Genomic DNA, 18,481 nt, shown 5'->3' on the forward strand with positions numbered 1-18,481 from the left:
CAAAAGGCTGTACTCTCCAATCTTCCAAGGCGCAAACAAATAGGCTTGTACTATCCAAAATCTTCCATGACCCAAACAAATAGGGTTGTACTATCCAAAATCTTCCAAGGCCTAAAAAATAGGCTTGTACTATCGTTTATCAGACTGACCTCAATTTTTGGAGATGATCCTTTCGGTCCCGAGCCCGCCCAGGTTCGATGGCATGGCGTTTGTGTCTCACCCGGCGGGCAGGCCTGGCTTCTGGCCCCAAGAAAAGGAGGTCCTCTCAAAATCTTGATGGCTTCGCCGGTGCACTGGTTCTTGACAGTCGCCGTAGCTCACCGCAGGACACGCGTTGCCATCCCGGACGAGCCCCCAAAATGTCAGAGATGTGACAGTCAGACACCGTGGACAGAGACTCGGAAACAGAAAGATTGTCCCCACTGCCGGCAGGAGACGCAGTCATCAGATGACATACGTCTGAATTCTGAGCCCCTCTGCCAAGCTATTTATTAAGAATACATGCAAATTAAAGTGATACATGAGTAAACCATAGTTTTCTTGATTATAATGCCACGCCACTTGACGTTCTGAGGGCCAACAGCTGCAAGCAATAAAACAGATATTTTAATTGGTTGTCTTTTCCATGAATTGATAAATTTGTAATCTGGCGCTTGTGCAGAATGTTCAAGCCGTAAATAACTTCGGTGATAAAGGAGTATCCCAAGCCCCAAATTCTGTGCAAGGCCTAGATGGAGCCGACAGTTCACCTCTGTGTCCGTTTCACTCAGATTTACCATCTGCGCTTTCACTGTGGGCCCATTGTTTAGTTGGCCAACTAAGCACAGCACTTTTAAACATAACTTCTTATTCTCCATTGACACTGTAGTACAGTGTTTATAATGTACAGTGACTGTACATTATATACACCAGCTAAACTGTAGAAATTTAGTTCATATACTAAAAGCTTTTGAACACTTTAATAGCGATATGCAGAGGGACAGCAATGCGGTCTCACTACAGAGCAAGGCAGCACAGTTAGCATAGTGATTGCTCAATCCATGGTGAGGCTCAGCCGGCTGCTGCCTTACCACTCGTCTCCACTTAGTATTTGAATGGTAAATGTGAAAATTCAGAGATTTTGAAAAAATAAATCCAAAATGGTGAAGTTATATGGAAAAGAACGTTAAAGTACAAATCACTTAATAAATATAACTGTTTAATTTATTTTGTCTTTCCATCCTTTTGTATTTCCATGATGACAGGTGAGGCACAGCCTCACCTTTCTCCCCTGACTGCACGTCACTGCCCAAAACGTTGGGACTTATTAATGGCGCATATTGAAGATTTATGTTTTGACTAATGTTTGTGATTCTCCATGCAGCAATTCAAGAGTATGACAGCATTTAGAAATTCCAGGGAAGAAATCTTCTTACTTTTGGTAAACACAATACATGTGTCGATTCATTCTGAATCGACACATTTTTTTAGGCACAACATCCCAATTGGGCTCCATGCCAACCTATCAGAAGGCATCCCTGTGTGTCAGAGCCTCCGACAGGCCTCGACACTCGTCAATGACCGCGGATTCTTCCATGGAAAGATGGGCTTTCGTCAGGCATTGGCACGGCATCAACTAAGCGTTGAACAGGTATTATGAGAAGCATCCCATAATTATTTTCTGATTGATTTAGATTAGATTTTAATCACATTATTATCCCTCTTAACAAAATCTCCTCTTCACTATACAGTAGTTCATTCAAGTTATAAAGTGAGTGGAACATGATTTCAAAAAAAAAAAACTTCACGGATAAGGTAGTATTTTATTTTCTTCTTTCCTATTCACCTTGGGTTACACATTCTCAGGGCTGCAGAGCAAATACCCCTTCCATCTCTCTATCTTCTTTGCATATTCTGATTCATTTGCAAGTCTTCCCTCACTACATCGGTAAATCTCCTTTCTGAATTTCTAAATGTCCTCTATCCTCTCATGTCTGGCATCTAAGTTGCCAAGATCCATATACCTATACAGTATATTGAGTGTCCTTTGCATGCCCAAACTATCTCAGTCCGACCTCCTTTGCATTGTCTCGAAATCTTCCAGTTGATTATTGTTACGACCAAATCGAAACTCAGGATCTTAACTCTGCCACCCCCAGCTCTTTCTCCCATTTTCTGGTTGAAGCTACCGTCTTTAATACACTTCTGGACGACATCAAAACTCATGAACTGGGATCCTGCAAAAGTATGAAAAACACTGGAATTTGATTCCACAAATGTCCATCCATGTCTTGATATGGAAATAAAAATATGGAAAATGGACCCCTTGAAATGAAAAGTATTGTTTCTAAGACTGTTCTACCAGCTCCCCTTTTGATAAATAAATTGTGAATATTCCTCTCAACTCCCAAAAATTGTATGTTAGAATCCACACGATTTTGATAGATTCAGAAAATTGCATTGATGTACAATATCAGTTGATAGTGTACAAACCTTAATTCCACTTAATTTGGGATGTTGCGTAAAAGGTAAATTAAAATAACACAATAGTTGCAAATCCCTCTCAACATATCATCCAAGTTAAGTCTCACGATTGGGTCAGGAGACTCACGATTTTGACCACAATACTCACTCTATAAAGCAGGGGTCGGGAACCTTTTTGACTAAGAGTACCATAAAAGTAAAATATTTAGAGATGTTTTCAGCGAGAGCCACACGCACGCGCGCGCGAACATACAAACGCTCGCGTGTGCGCGCACACGCGCACGCGCGGCCACTTTTCAACAAAATATCAGAATGTATTATTTAAAATAACTTTGTGATAGTACTCACCGTTAACATGGATGGTTTTCCGTTCCTCGTGTTTGGTAAAAATCCAGGAAAACGATCGGAATGAAATTCAATTTGTCGGTCCAGAGGCGAAGTTACTGCTAGCTCGCCTGCACACGGCTCATCGGCTTCCACACTTGCTATCTGCAATCTACTACGTTAACATGGGGCTTGTTAAAATGTCACTGACATTCGACTGTTTCATCGATGGTATTGTTTCATTGCAAATTAGAATCAGAACATTTTCTCTCCTCTAATGCTCCGGTGCTTTCACGCTGAAGTGCACTAGTTGGGTGTTTACCTGTTTCAACATGTCGGCCACTATCATCCAATCAACATGGCGCTTTCGGCCATTCTAGGTCAGTGTCATCCAATCAAAATGGCGCTTTCCGCCAACTGCAGCCCCAACGGGAAATGAACGATGAAAAAAACGACAATATGTATCATAATATGTAATATTTATCGGCGAGCCATATGCAATCATCAAAAGAGCCATATATGGCTCGCGAGCCATAGGTTCCCGACCCCTGCTATAAAGCAACTATTGAATACAGACAGTTCATTTGTAAGGTGTCTGACAAACATGAGTTGACACAATATAAAGAATAGTGCTCAACTCATTCACTACCAGATGATGTGTCCACTCCAGTTTTAGGGTTTTTGTCATTTTCACTCAAATTGTAGGTCCCCCAAAAGATTGAGTTTTAGGACTACATAAACATTTAATGCAGCACAAGAAACCTTCGGCTCTCTTCTTTCATCCGAAAAAAACAAGTGTATGTCAAGCTTATTTGGTTCTAGAGTTAGCTGCAGTGAAAGTGGTGGCACCTGTACAAAAGGCAGATGCTGCCCCCATGTGGGAGGGAAAAACATCGCCACAGGTCTGATGGTTTAAAACAGGGGTCACCAAAGTTTTTCCTGTGAGGACCACATAAATTTAACCTGATGTGATGGGGGGGCCGGTGTCAGTTTGTAACAGAAAAAGTGTGACGACCGTCGGGGAGCTTAAAACATTTGTTTTCCAGAAAGCCACACATAACCAAATAACCCTGTCCAGGTTCTTTACAGAAAAAAGTCAGGAAACAAATAATAACACTTTTAATAAAATAAATAATAACTAACTAACCCTCTCTGAGTTCTTCACAGAAAAAAATCTGGAAATAAATAACACTATTTATGAAATAAATAATAACTAAATAACTCTCTCTGTGTTCTTCATAGAAAAAAAGCCATGGAACATTAAATTTCTGTTGTGCCATGCACAATCTTAACAGATAAAAGTTCAGCTTAGTTGTCAGAGCAGAATCTCTCTGACAGATATGAGCAGTCTCTTAAAGTTCTAGCGTTCCTTCCTTATAATCCTTTTGTCAGTTTCAGTAGGCTTGTAGACACCGCTGTTTGCAGCTCTCTCTCATCAACTTCCCTGTGAAAACCACAAAGGAAGCAGGTTGAGAAAGTGAACTAAGTGATACAGCACACACACAGCACAATACATTTCACTAACAGTATGGCTGTAAAGATGGATTTTATCCCAGTAGATTTTATTATGATTATATTTGTTTCTGCTCAGAATGACTCATTCAAGTCAGAAAAGTGAACTTACCTATGTATGTTCATCAGTGTGACTTGTGGGTTTGCATCTGGCTGGTGACATGTTGAATATCAGGTTCCATTCTAGTTACAGCCAGTGTCAAGCACTGATGCAAATGTTCTTCTGTCAGTCTTGATCTCATTGGAGTTTTTAGCAGTTTCATGCCAGAAAAGGATTTCTCGCAGATATATATGCTGCCAAAAACTGTGGACATTTCATTGCATGTTTTTTATGTTTGGATATGTGTCGTTTGGGAGGGTGGCATAGAAGTCAATGAGACTGTTGGGCTTGAATGCGTCTTTCAGACCATCACAGTTCTGTAACTCAGGTCCAACTTCTCCATGGTTTGGTACACTTGGTCAAAAATATCCTCTCCCGTTGTAGTCTCTTTGAGACTTTGGAGGGCTGCAAGCTCTTCACATATCTCAAAGTTTGCACTAACTCCACGAATAAAAATGAGCAGTTCCGCTGTGTCTTGCACGTCCGTGCTCTCATCCAGTGCTAATGAAAAAACTTGAATTATTTCGTTTTCTGCTTCAGCTGGGCATATACATTAATCCTGATTTCTTCACTGCATCTGGTAATTGTACTTGCCGACAGACCTACGGCATTATATGCATCTTTCTTCTTGGGACACAACTCCTCCGCGACAGCCTCCATACATTTCTTAACAAACTCTCCATCCGTGAAAGGCTTACCACTGCTTGCTATCATCTTAGCAACCCGAAAGCTGGCCCGAACGGATGCCTTCTTCAGCTGAGCTTGGCGTACAAATGTATTCTGCTGAGATAATAGTCCACTTTTCGCTTTGAGAGTTTGTCTGCTCGTATTTGGCCTTGCAAGCTATCGTACTTGTCTTTGTGACGGGATTCATAGTGTCGGCGAAGATTATATTCTTTGAATACCGCCATCACCTCTTGACAGATGAGACAAACAGCCTTTTCTTTGCATTGAACATAAAAATAATAGTTTGTCCACTGCAGGTTAAATACCCTGCTCTGAATCAATTTTTCTCTTACCTAACCTTTTCGCCATTATTCCGTTCTCTCTTTGACAGGACGGTTTACAAGAGAAAACGGGTCTGGGACCAATTAGAGCGCCAAACTGAGCGCACCTGAATGTACCACCGGACTGCCCTCCACTTCCTCATATGTCACTTTCTTGTGTCACGTTGCATTGTGACCGACTCCTTTAGCGTTCTATTGTGAGCAGGCGTTTTTGTATTGTTCAATCACGATTATAAACAACATACATTGATTACATTGATTAAAATAAGAACAGATAATGATAGAAAACCGACCTTTGACTTGTAAAAGGATTTTTTATTTTCCTGGAGGCCAAATAGGAAAAAAAAATCTGATAGCATCTCTGGTATTGTTCAGAGGGTCGGGCCAAATGTGCTGACGGGCCGGATACGGCCCGCTGGCCGTAGTTTGGTGACCACTGGTTTAAAATGATCCCCACCCAGCTTATATATGGCGGGTGTATGACATCACTTCAAACACGCCTATCAGCTACGAGGTAGAAGGGTGAAAGTTGACATCAGACTGAAATAAGAATGTTTGAATAACAGTACACACTACATTTATGTAACGTTATAAAATAAACTACACATATATAAAGTAACAACTTAGACTAACTAGACAAATACAAATGAGTAGAAAATAAGTAACATTGTATGTTTAAGGATTTGCATCTAAAATCGAACAGGTCTCACCGGAGCTTGATCCGCACACCGCCGCAAGACAAACAAAAACCCAAACAAATTCAGGCGTGGCGCTCCACGTCATGCTTTTTAATTCCCGAATAAATTTGGGAATGGCAGTGAATAAGTTAATAGGGAAGAGCTTTTTTCAGTTATATGTATAAATGCAAGAAGTTGGACAGACTGTATTTTTACCTTTTGTATATTGAAATTTCCTTTGCAACAAGCGACAATATTTTCATGGAATTTTAAAACATTTATATAAAGGGACATTCATAAGTACAAGTACCACTATACTTGAAGTTGAATAATCTAGCCGTGAAGAGTGTTTAAAAACCTTCTAAAGTCTTAGTACTGTGGGACAATCCTCTTCTATCTGCTATATTCTCTCTCACACACACACACACACACACACACACACACACACACACACACACACACACACACACACACACACACACACACACACACACACACACACACACACACACACACACACACACACACAAAGATTAATGTCGGAAAAAGAAACCATCAACCTATATACAGTAAAATGATTGGTCTCCCCCCGCCCCCTATCACTTGCCACACCATCTCAGTCTCACAGTCCCTGTAAGCCTCAATGTTTAGGTTTTTTGCCCTGCTCCTTCAACAAACAATCACTTCTTGCTACTGGAGCAGCTGTGTCATCTATGTGATTTGCCAGTGTTTTTGTTTCCCACTTCAGTCTTTGTTTTTCTTTGTTGAGATGGAGCAAGAGCTGAGAGACCAGATTAGGCTTTTCAGAGAACTGACGGGTCACCTGCCTCATCATATGGATGGACATCAACATGTCCATATACTGCAAGGTAAGTCAAACGTTAACATTGTTCTTATCTATCTCTTGATCCATTTTTAAGTTTTTTTTTGCAATTACAATTAAAATGGTGATGGACAGGCTGACAGACGATGTTAGACAAGAATCTCCTTGGACCATGGGAGTGGAAAGATAGTATGCTGTCAAGAATGACACCTTGGCTTTTCACCTGATGGGAGGGAGAAATGGTCGAATTGTCAATAGTGACAAGACGCTCCCTTTTACATATACATACCCTGGACGACCCCAATGGTCGCCCCTCAGTTGTCCCTTGAAGGGCAAGGCATCCTCTCATACAAGCACCACCATCCATAAAACAACAGAAGCATGGCCATTTTAATACAGTACCATGAACTGATATATCTGCAACCTAGCAAGTGACCTCTTCTTATGAAGAAATGTACCAGGTGCTTCGTTTTGCCCCATACCAAGGAACCCCCCCCCCCCCCCCGTTCCCCCTTTCGCCCAAGGTAAATGTTCACCTCAAATTGACCCTAGATTTTTTGTGTACCAGCTGTGTGATCACTCATGTTCGGTCAACCAAGCATACAACAAATAAAAGTTTTAAACATAAATTTGAGTTTGTCTGTTCTCTATCAATAACTAACGCTGTCAAGGCATATGTTATATTTTTTGAGGATTTTGGTAGTACATGATTGTTTTGTTAAGCCATTACTTTTAAAGATACACACAGAACAAATGGATTTGGTGGCAGTGAGACATGCTGGAGCGCACATTGCCCTGCAGTGTTTGATAACAGAAAAATAAATCATATCATGCATGGAATTCATTCATTTTCCATACCGCTTTATCCTCACAAGTTACGGGGGGTGATGGAGCACATAACCACCGTCTTTGGTCAATAGGTGGGACAAAACCTGAATCTGTTGCCAGCCGTTCACAGGGCACTCACAAACAACCATTCACGCTCACACTCAAACCTAGGGACAAAATGGAGCCTTCAATCTGCCTGCCATTCATGTTTTTGGAATGTGGGAGTAAACCGGAGGGCATGGAGAAATCCCATGCATGCCCAGAGAGAACATGCAAACTTATACAGGGAGGCCTAGAGCAGTGATTGAACCCGCGACTTCTGCACTGTGAAGTCACTCATCTACCGAGACGTATGTAAATTTCTCCACTGCGAGACTAATAAAGGCAAATCCAATCCAATGTACAGGTATGTAATGTCTCATTAATTTTAAGCAGTTTAGATTCCTTCATATAATTTCCTAGATATATGTATTGATTTAGGTTGGGGGTGGAATTCCAATCCAATGTATCTACATTTTTGTTAATATTTTTTCAGTTTGTAAATATCACAATAATTTGGCGGCAGCACCAATGGCTTCCTCGGTTACGCGCACCATATTATTGTCTTTGTTTCTGCCATTTTGATTCATTTTTTGGGTGACTGTGCCACTGATTTAGTCGAGAGAAGACTTGTTAAACATTCAGAAGTCTAGACTCAGAATTGTTTCATCAACACATGCAAACCCATAAGGTTTTTCAGAATGAATGGCTGGCTGGGCCGATGTATTCTATGGAACATGTGAAAGCCGTCGGGTTCTAGCGTTCCTTCCTTATAATCCTTTTGTCAGTTTCAGTAGGCTCGTAGACACCGCTGTTTGCAGCTCTCTCTCATCAACTTCCCTGTGAAAACCACAAAGGAAGCAGGTTGAGAAAGTGAACTAAGTGATACAGCACACACACAGCACAATACATTTCACTAACAGTATGGCTGTAAAGATGGATTTTATCCCAGTAGATTTTATTATGATTATATTTGTTTCTGCTCAGAATGACTCATTCAAGTCAGAAAAGTGAACTTACCTATGTATGTTCATCAGTGTGACTTGTGGGTTTGCATCTGGCTGGTGACATGTTGAATATCAGGTTCCATTCTAGTTACAGCCAGTGTCAAGCACTGATGCAAATGTTCTTCTGTCAATCTTGATCTCATTGGAGTTTTCAGCAGTTTCATGCCAGAAAAGGATTTCTCGCAGATATATATGCTGCCAAAAACTGTGGACATTTCATTGCATGTTTTTTATGTTTGGATATGTGTCGTATGGGAGGGTGGCATAGAAGTCAATGAGACTGTTGGGCTTGAATGCGTCTTTAAGACCATCACAGTTCTGTAACTCAGGTCCAACTTCTCCGTGGTTTGGTACACTTGGTCAAAAATATCCTCTCCCGTTGTAGTCCCTTTGAGACTTTGGAGGGCTGCAAGCTCTTCACATATCTCAAAGTTTGCACTAACTCCACGAATAAAAATGAGCAGTTCCGCTGTGTCTTGCACGTCCGTGCTCTCATCCAGTGCTAATGAAAAAACTTGAATTATTTCGTCTTCTGCTGCAGCTGGGCATATACATTAATCCTGATTTCTTCACTGCGTCTGGTAATTGTACTTGCCGACAGACCTACGGCATTATATGCATCTTTCTTCTTGGGACACAACTCCTCCGCGACAGCCTCCATACATTTCTTAACAAACTCTCCATCCGTGAAAGGCTTACCACTGCTTGCTATCATCTTAGCAACCCGAAAGCTGGCCCGAACGGATGCCTTCTTCAGCTGAGCTTGGCGTACAAATGTATTCTGCTGAGATAATAGTCCACTTTTCGCTTTGAGAGTTTGTCTGCTCGTATTTGGCCTTGCAAGCTATCGTACTTGTCTTTGTGACGGGATTCATAGTGTCGGCGAAGATTATATTCTTTGAATACCGCCATCACCGCTTGACAGATGAGACAAACAGCCTTTTCTTTGCATTGAACATAAAAATAATAGTTTGTCCACTGCAGGTTAAATACCCTGCTCTGAATCAATTTTTCTCTTACCTAACCTTTTTGCCATTATTCCGTTCTCTCTTTGACAGGACGGTTTACAAGAGAAAACGGGTCTGGGACCAATTAGAGCGCCAAACTGAGCGCACCTGAATGTACCACCGGACTGCCCTCCACTTCCTCATATGTCACTTTCTTGTGTCACGTTGCATTGTCACCGACTCCTTTAGCGTTCTATTGTGAGCAGGCGTTTTTGTATTGTTCAATCACGATTATAAACAACATACATTGATTACATTGATTAAAATAAGAACAGATAATGATAGAAAACCGACCTTTGACTTGTAAAAGGATTTTTTATTTTCCTGGAGGCCAAATAGGAAAAAAAAATCTGATAGCATCTCTGGTATTGTTCAGAGGGTCGGGCCAAATGTGCTGACGGGCCGGATACGGCCCGCTGGCCGTAGTTTGGTGACCACTGGTTTAAAATGATCCCCACCCAGCTTATATATGGCGGGTGTATGACATCACTTCAAACACGCCTATCAGCTACGAGGTAGAAGGGTGAAAGTTGACATCAGACTGAAATAAGAATGTTTGAATAACAGTACACACTACATTTATGTAACGTTATAAAATAAACTACACATATATAAAGTAACAACTTAGACTAACTAGACAAATACAAATGAGTAGAAAATAAGTAACATTGTATGTTTAAGGATTTGCATCTAAAATCGAACAGGTCTCACCGGAGCTTGATCCGCACACCGCCGCAAGACAAACAAAAACCCAAACAAATTCAGGCGTGGCGCTCCACGTCATGCTTTTTAATTCCCGAATAAATTTGGGAATGGCAGTGAATAAGTTAATAGGGAAGAGCTTTTTTCAGTTATATGTATAAATGCAAGAAGTTGGACAGACTGTATTTTTACCTTTTGTATATTGAAATTTCCTTTGCAACAAGCGACAATATTTTCATGGAATTTTAAAACATTTATATAAAGGGACATTCATAAGTACAAGTACCACTATACTTGAAGTTGAATAATCTAGCCGTGAAGAGTGTTTAAAAACCTTCTAAAGTCTTAGTACTGTGGGACAATCCTCTTCTATCTGCTATATTCTCTCTCTCTCTCTCTCTCTCTCTCTCTCTCTCTCTCTCTCTCTCTCTCTCTCACACACACACACACACACACACACACACACAAAGATTAATGTCGGAAAAAGAAACCTTCAACCTATATACAGTAAAATGATTGGTCTCCCCCCGCTCCCTATCACTTGCCACACCATCTCAGTCTCACAGTCCCTGTAAGCCTCAATGTTTAGGTTTTTTGCCCTGCTCCTTCAACAAACAATCACTTCTTGCTACTGGAGCAGCTGTGTCATCTATGTGATTTGCCAGTGTTTTTGTTTCCCACTTCAGTCTTTGTTTTTCTTTGTTGAGATGGAGCAAGAGCTGAGAGACCAGATTAGGCTTTTCAGAGAACTGACGGGTCACCTGCCTCATCATATGGATGGACATCAACATGTCCATATACTGCAAGGTAAGTCAAAAGTTAACATTGTTCTTATCTATCTCTTGATCCATTTTTAAGTTTTTTTTGCAATTACAATTAAAATGGTGATGGTGATGGACAGGCTGACAGACGATGTTAGACAAGAATCTCCTTGGACCATGGGCGTGGAAAGATAGTGTGCTGTCAAGAATGACACCTTGGCTTTTCACCTGATGGGAGGGAGAAATGGTCGAATTGTCAATAGTGACAAGACGCTCCCTTTTACATATACATACCCTGGACGACCCCAATGGTCGCCCCTCAGTTGTCCCTTGAAGGGCAAGGCATCCTCTCATACAAGCACCACCATCCATAAAACAACAGAAGCATGGCCATTTTAATACAGTACCATGAACTGATATATCTGCAACCTAGCAAGTGACCTCTTCTCATGAAGGAATGTACCAGGTGCTTCGTTTTGCCCCATACCAAGGACCCCCCCCCCCCCGTTCCCCCTTTCGCCCAAGGTAAATGTTCACCTCAAATTGACCCTAGATTTTTTGTGTACCAGCTGTGTGATCACTCATGTTCGGTCAACCAAGCATACAACAAATAAAAGTTTTAAACATAAATTTGAGTTTGTCTGTTCTCTATCAATAACTAACGCTGTCAAGGCATATGTTATATTTTTTGAGGATTTTGGTAGTACATGATTGTTTTGTTAAGCCATTACTTTTAAAGATACACACAGAACAAATGGATTTGGTGGCAGTGAGACATGCTGGAGCGCACATTGCCCTGCAGTGTTTGATAACAGAAAAATAAATCATATCATGCATTGAATTCATTCATTTTCCATACCGCTTTATCCTCACAAGTTACGGGGGGTGATGGAGCACATTACCACCGTCTTTGGTCAAGAGGTGGGACAAAACCTGAATCTGTTGCCAGCCGTTCACAGGGCACTCACAAACAACCATTCACGCTCACACTCAAACCTAGGGACAAAATGGAGCCTTCAATCTACCTCCAATTCATGTTTTTGGAATGTGGGAGTAAACCGGAGGGCATGGAGAAATCCCATGCATGCCCAGAGAGAACATGCAAACTTATACAGGGAGGCCTAGAGCAGTGATTGAACCCGCGACTTCTGCACTGTGAAGTCACTCATCTACCGAGACGTATGTAAATTTCTCCACTGCGAGACTAATAAAGGCAAATCCAATCCAATGTACAGGTATGTAATGTCTCATTAATTTTAAGCAGTTTAGATTCCTTCATATAATTTCCTAGATATGTGTATTGATTTAGGTTGGGGGTGGAATTCCAATCCAATGTATCTACATTTTTGTTAATATTTTTTCAGTTTGTAAATATCAAAATAATTTGGCGGCAGCACCAATGGCTTCCTCGGTTACGCGCACCATATTATTGTCTTTGTTTCTGCCATTTTGATTCATTTTTTGGGTGACTGTGCCACTGATTTAGTCGAGAGAAGACTTGTTAAACATTCAGAAGTCTACACTCAGAATTGTTTCATCAACACATGCAAACCCATAAGGTTTTTCAGAATGAATGGCTGGCTGGGCCGATGTATTCTATGGAACATGTGAAAGCCGTCGGAAGAGGTTTAAGCAAGCTGGCATCCAAGTTGAGTTATGTCTGAGTGGATTTCAAAGACCGCTCCTATCGATCCATCCCTGGTCTGCCCACCATTACCAGAAACTACCGTATCTCCGCCCTCTGCCCTACAGATCCACGAACTGGACGTTAGACGGCTCTTCAAGCAGCAGAAGATCAAGAAAGCTGCATGACCTGACAGAGTGTCCCCATCCTGCCTGAGAGTCTGCGCTGACCAGCTGGCTCCGGTCTTCACACAAATCTTCAACAGATCCCTGGAGCAGTGTGAAGTCCCATCCTGCTTCAAACAGTCTACTATCGTCCCAGTTCCAAAGAAACCAGCACCCTCGGGATTGAACGACTATAGACCTGTTGCTCTGACGTCTGTGATCATGAAGTCCTTTGAACGCCTCGTGCTGAACCACCTAAAGAACATCACCGGACCTCTGCTAGATCCTCTTCAGTTTGCCTACCGGGCAAACAGGTCTGTGGAGGATGCAGTCAACATCGGACTGCACCACATCCTCGACCACCTTGACAACACAGGAACCTACGCAAGGATCCTGTTTGTGGACTACAGCTCTGCGTTCAATACCATCATCCCAGAACTCCTCATCCCCAAACTTCTCCAGCTTGGTGTGTCCCCCACGATCTGCCAGTGGACCCTCAGCTTCCTGACAGGACGGACACAACAGGTCAGACTGGGAAATATATCATCCACAACACGAACCACGAGCACTGGAGCCCCGCAGGGATGCGTCCTCTCTCCATTGCTCTTCTCTCTCTACACGAACGACTGCACCTCAACGCACCCAGCTGTCAAATTCATAAAGTTCGCAGACGACACCACGGTCATCGGTCTCATCAAAGACGGCGACGAGTCTGCGTACCGACAACAAGTGGAGCAGCTGGAGCTCTGGTGCAGCCGTCACAACCTGGAGCTGAACACGCTCAAGACAGTTGAGATGATCGTGGACTTCAGGAAACATCCATCACCACAGCTACCCCTCACACTATCCGTGTCAACCGTTGAGACCTTCAAGTTCCTGGGAATCACAGTCTCCCAGGACATGAAGTGTGAGGTCAACACCAACTCTATCCTGAAAAAGGCCCAACAGAGAATGTACTTCCTGAGGCTGCTAAAGAAGCATGGCCTGCCACAGGAGGTGCTGCAACATTTCTACACGGCTGTCATCGAATCCATCCTGTGTTCTTCCATCACCGTTTGGTTCGGGGCCGCCACAAAAATGGACAAAATCCGACTTCAACGGACAGTTAGGACGGCGGAAAAAATTATTATTGGCACCGCCCTAGGGCGCGGAAAATCCTACTGGACCCTCCGCACCCTGCCCACCACCTTTTCCAGCTACTCCCCTCAGGCAGGCGCTACCGATCCATGCGCACCAAATCCAGCAGACATTTAAACAGCTTCTTCCCCCAAGCCATTAACTCTTTGAACTCTTTGAACTCTTTCAACAGTAGCCAAAATGGAACTGTATAGTGCCACTTAGCAGTTTTTTTTAACGACGATACTAGTGCAGCGTGTTCTACCGGAAACAAATTCCTTGTGTGTTCTACATACTTGGCAATAAAGATGATTCTGATTCTGATTCTGGAGCATATCAACAGCACAGCGACCAATGCATGGATTCAGTTTGGGGACTTAGGTTCTGCATTCAACACCATCATCCCGGAACTCCTCACCTTGAAGTTTCTGCTCAATGTGTCCCATATGTTCTGCCAGTGGACCCTCGGCTTACTCTTAGGATGGTCACAAGTGAGGCTGGGAAGGACAACATCATTAACATGCACTGCAGATGCATAATACTCTTTCTGCTGCTCTTCCCTCTCTTCGGCACTTCAACACACCCAGCCATCAATATCATGAATATACTATATATATACCACCGTTCCAGGACCCTGTTCGAAAAGCGATGTTTTTCGAACACCGAAACCACTGTTGGTCGAAGGAGAGGAGGGAGGTGTGCCCGGAGGAAAAGAGAGAAATGGAATGCCAAGAGTATAGAACTAAGAGTTGGAACTTTGAATGTAGGAACAATGACAGGTAAAGGTAGAGAGCTGGTTGACATGATGCAGAGAAGGAAGGTAGACATACTGTGTGTCCAGGAGACCAGGTGTGGTATATATATATATATATATATATATATATATATATATATATATATATATATATATATATATGTGTGTGTATGTAGGTATGTGTGTGTATGTAGGTATGTGTGTGTATATATATATATATATATATATATATATATATATATATATATATATGTGTGTGTGTATATATATATATATATATATATATATATATATATATATATATATATATATATATATATATATATATATATATATATGTGTGTGTGTGTGTGTGTGTGCGCGTGTGTATATTCGTCCTGACTCGGCTGCGCTGTAGTGTCTTTTTCTACTGAAGAAGTCTTTCTCCGAGAGAAGAACATTGTCATCACACCACACAAATTTTTCCAGCCGTTCCAGCCGGCCTCTACAAGCTTTTTCACCTCTTTTCCACACTGTCCATTGCTCTGGACAGTTGACCCCAAGTATATCTTCTCCCTGTGACCTGACTCTTGTAGTTGGGTCCCTCTCATTCACACATATAATCCATCTTGCTGCGACTGATGTTTATTCCTCTCCTCTCCAGGTCAAATATCCACCTCTCTAGTTCCTCCTCCACCTGTTCCCTGTTCTCACTACAGATCACAATGTCATCTGCAAATATCATTGTCCAAGCAGATTCCCGTCGGTCAGCCAGTCCATCACCTTCAGATAATAGTTTAAATCATGTCAGAGCTGTTGGAACCAAAGGCAACCCAAAATGAGCTGGCTATCTTAAAAAAAAGAAAAAAATCTTGAATGTTGTGTCAAGTAACCTTTTCGTTACTCTTGCCAGAAATGTTAAATGTCACATTGGTACCCCGATTAATGCTTGTCTATTCAACAATGTAGCCTAGTGAAATAAGTTTATGATCTTGTGTTGCAGAAGTACGTGAGGTGTTTGCACGGGTCCTGTCAGATCACAGAATTCCATATACTCGTGTTCCGGTGGACCCAAGTTTACATAGCTGCCAGTGGCTGCCAGCACATCTAAAAAAATTCTACGCTCAGGTGGAGAAAGACGCTCTGGATTCCATCCCTGTGTTCAGGCGTTATGGGCTAAGGTGTGTGTTCGGTTCAAATTCTTGTTTCTCATCTGGTTCGGTGTTCAACGAAGTTCTGTGATAAAAATATCATCGAGGACGATAGATGGTGAACAACAAAACTCAGTGAGACCTCAACTTACAAACTTAATTGGTTCCCAGACAGAGTGTGTAAGGTGAAAAGTGTGTATCTTGAAAAAAAAAAATTCCCATAGGAAACCATTAAAATGGGAATAATCCGTTCCCGGGTTTCCATAAAATATACTTTTCAACTAAATAAGCCTTAAAACTACACACAATCTACCTTATCCTATGCATAATAAATGTGCTATGGTATTGTAATTAAAGAAATACACTGCATTGTATCATAAAGTCACTTTATTTACATTTGTGATGGTCATTGATGACTTGATGGAATGGCGTTGGAGGTCGAAGGTCAAAGGGACTTGCTGTTTGGAAAGAGAGGTACATTACATGAGGACTGTAATTAAAGAAATAAACTGTGCTGTAAAATAAAGCTGTATTTACATTTTTGATGGTCATTGATGGCTTATAGAAGGAGAGTCACAGAAGGACTGTTGGTAACTCAACCTCTGGTGTGGCTTCTCTTTGCTTCTTTGGAGACTCCTCATCCTTTTTGCTGATTAAAAACCTCTTAATTGACACCTGTTGCTTTCTGACTTGTAAGGTGTTACGAGGCTGAGGCATCACATCATGTTGATGATTGTCATAGCCAGTCTTTTCTGGATGGAACTGTTCGGTAAAAGCCTGCACATCATTCCACTTTGCCAACATTGCCTTCTCCTCCTCGCCCTCAGATGTTCTCGAACCATACGTTACAGGCTTTAAAATCCTTAATAAGCGCCGAACTTCCAGGTTGGCGCATGGCGATATCAGCGTGAATTAGCCGTGCTTTCTCGCATAAAATAGCTTTACTCACGCTGTCGCCGGATAGCTGCTTTTCGTGAATCCAAATTAACAGAAGTTCTTTGATTGCCCGAGACCGTCACTTTAAGAGCATGGAAACACCTTTTGCAACAGACGCACCTTTGATAGCTTCTTTGTTGCGAAGGATGGTAGCGATGGTGGACTTAGCATAGCCGCGCTTTGTCGCTAAATCACACAAACGCACACGTCGTTCGTGTTTTTCAATTATCTCCTTCTTCTCAGCGACTGTGATTTTATCGTGTTTCTTCTTGGGCTGAACACGAGCCTGTGGTGGGGTTTTTTCGGTGCCATAATCGTAAAAGTATAAGCAAAAAGCTGCAAGGAGGCGATGGACGTGTGCATTCAATGAGAGGGGGTGTGCAAAGTAGCGTCGGCTGGAGCGCTGTTCGGTTGCCGAAGATCACTCCGCCAGAGCCGAAGGTCGTGTGCTTTCGTGTTCTTCCGCAGAAGATTATGTATTTATGCATACACACTTCCACCGAAGTGTGTAATATGAAAATAGTTCTTATTATGAGGCTTAATATTCATAAATTTGATGTTTGTATGATGAAAAGTTCGTATTATAAGCCACTCGTAAGTTGAGGTCTCACTGTACTTTATTCTAGTGAAACAAAAAATAAGCACATCTCTCGTTGGAGCGAAGGAAGCCAGGAGCACACAGAACAAAGACCACAAAGAGAGAGCGAAGACCTCCCGCTCGGACTAGTTTTGAACGAACACAGCAGCGATCTGTTGTCCAATCAGCTACCGACAAGTATAGGAAGTCACACAGCAGTGATCTGTTGTCCAATCAGCTACGGACAAGTTTGTTGGGAGAGAACATTTAGACTGAAACTTGATACTTGTTACATCCTGCTTTCAAAACTATTCAACTAATGAGTTTAACAATCCATGTAGACTAAACTAAACATGCAATAACATAATATGTACGTCTGTGTAAGCTCTCAGTCGTACAGGAGTGGTCCATCGATGAGAAGGTTTCTTCAGCCGTCATCTGTACAATTTTGAAGGTTTCGGACGTTTCACCTCCTATCCAAGAGGCTTCGTCAGCGAACTAAAGTCTGACTGGTCGTATCGGCCCTATTTATATATCCCTAATGTCCAGGCATGGCGGCGCCGGACACAGCTATGATAGGTCCCTACTCTCAGGTTCGGGGGAGCAGAGGACCCCTCCCTGTGGCCCCACTGATTGTTCCTCCATTCCTGACTAACGACTGGCCTATTTCCCCCACTCCCATCGGTATCACCTCATCAGCATTACGAATGTTGCCTAACCTGTTTTGCCTAAGCAGGCTATTGTATGAACGATCCAAATTGAACCTCACCCCACCAGACCGGTTTCAAGAAGGATTTTGTTGTTTTATAAGAATCGCTTCTTTTACCCCCCTTTCAAACCATCTATGTTCTTTCGCTAAGATTTTAACCTCATTGTCGTCAAATGAGTGGTTGCTAGCTTTTAGGTGCAAATGTACTGCAGATTGAGGCC

At 42.1% G+C, this 18,481-nt stretch overlaps 1 protein-coding gene across 1 annotated transcript in view; it reads left to right on the forward strand.

Moving 5' to 3' along the window:
• The window catches only part of ydjc (YdjC chitooligosaccharide deacetylase homolog), a 63,674-nt gene that overhangs the window by 29,427 nt on the left and 15,766 nt on the right, over positions 1–18,481 (forward strand). Inside the window, exons 3-5 of the mRNA XM_088995097.1 lie at positions 1,471–1,630; positions 6,853–6,952; positions 15,891–16,068. Of these exons, the coding sequence (XP_088851223.1) occupies positions 1,471–1,630; positions 6,853–6,952; positions 15,891–16,068 (438 nt within the window). The remainder of the gene's footprint in view (positions 1–1,470; positions 1,631–6,852; positions 6,953–15,890; positions 16,069–18,481) is intronic.

This window comes from Hippocampus bargibanti, linkage group LG04, assembly GCF_051943395.1.
Source record: "Hippocampus bargibanti isolate YZ-2025 linkage group LG04, ASM5194339v1, whole genome shotgun sequence".
NCBI lineage: Eukaryota > Metazoa > Chordata > Actinopteri > Syngnathiformes > Syngnathidae > Hippocampus > Hippocampus bargibanti.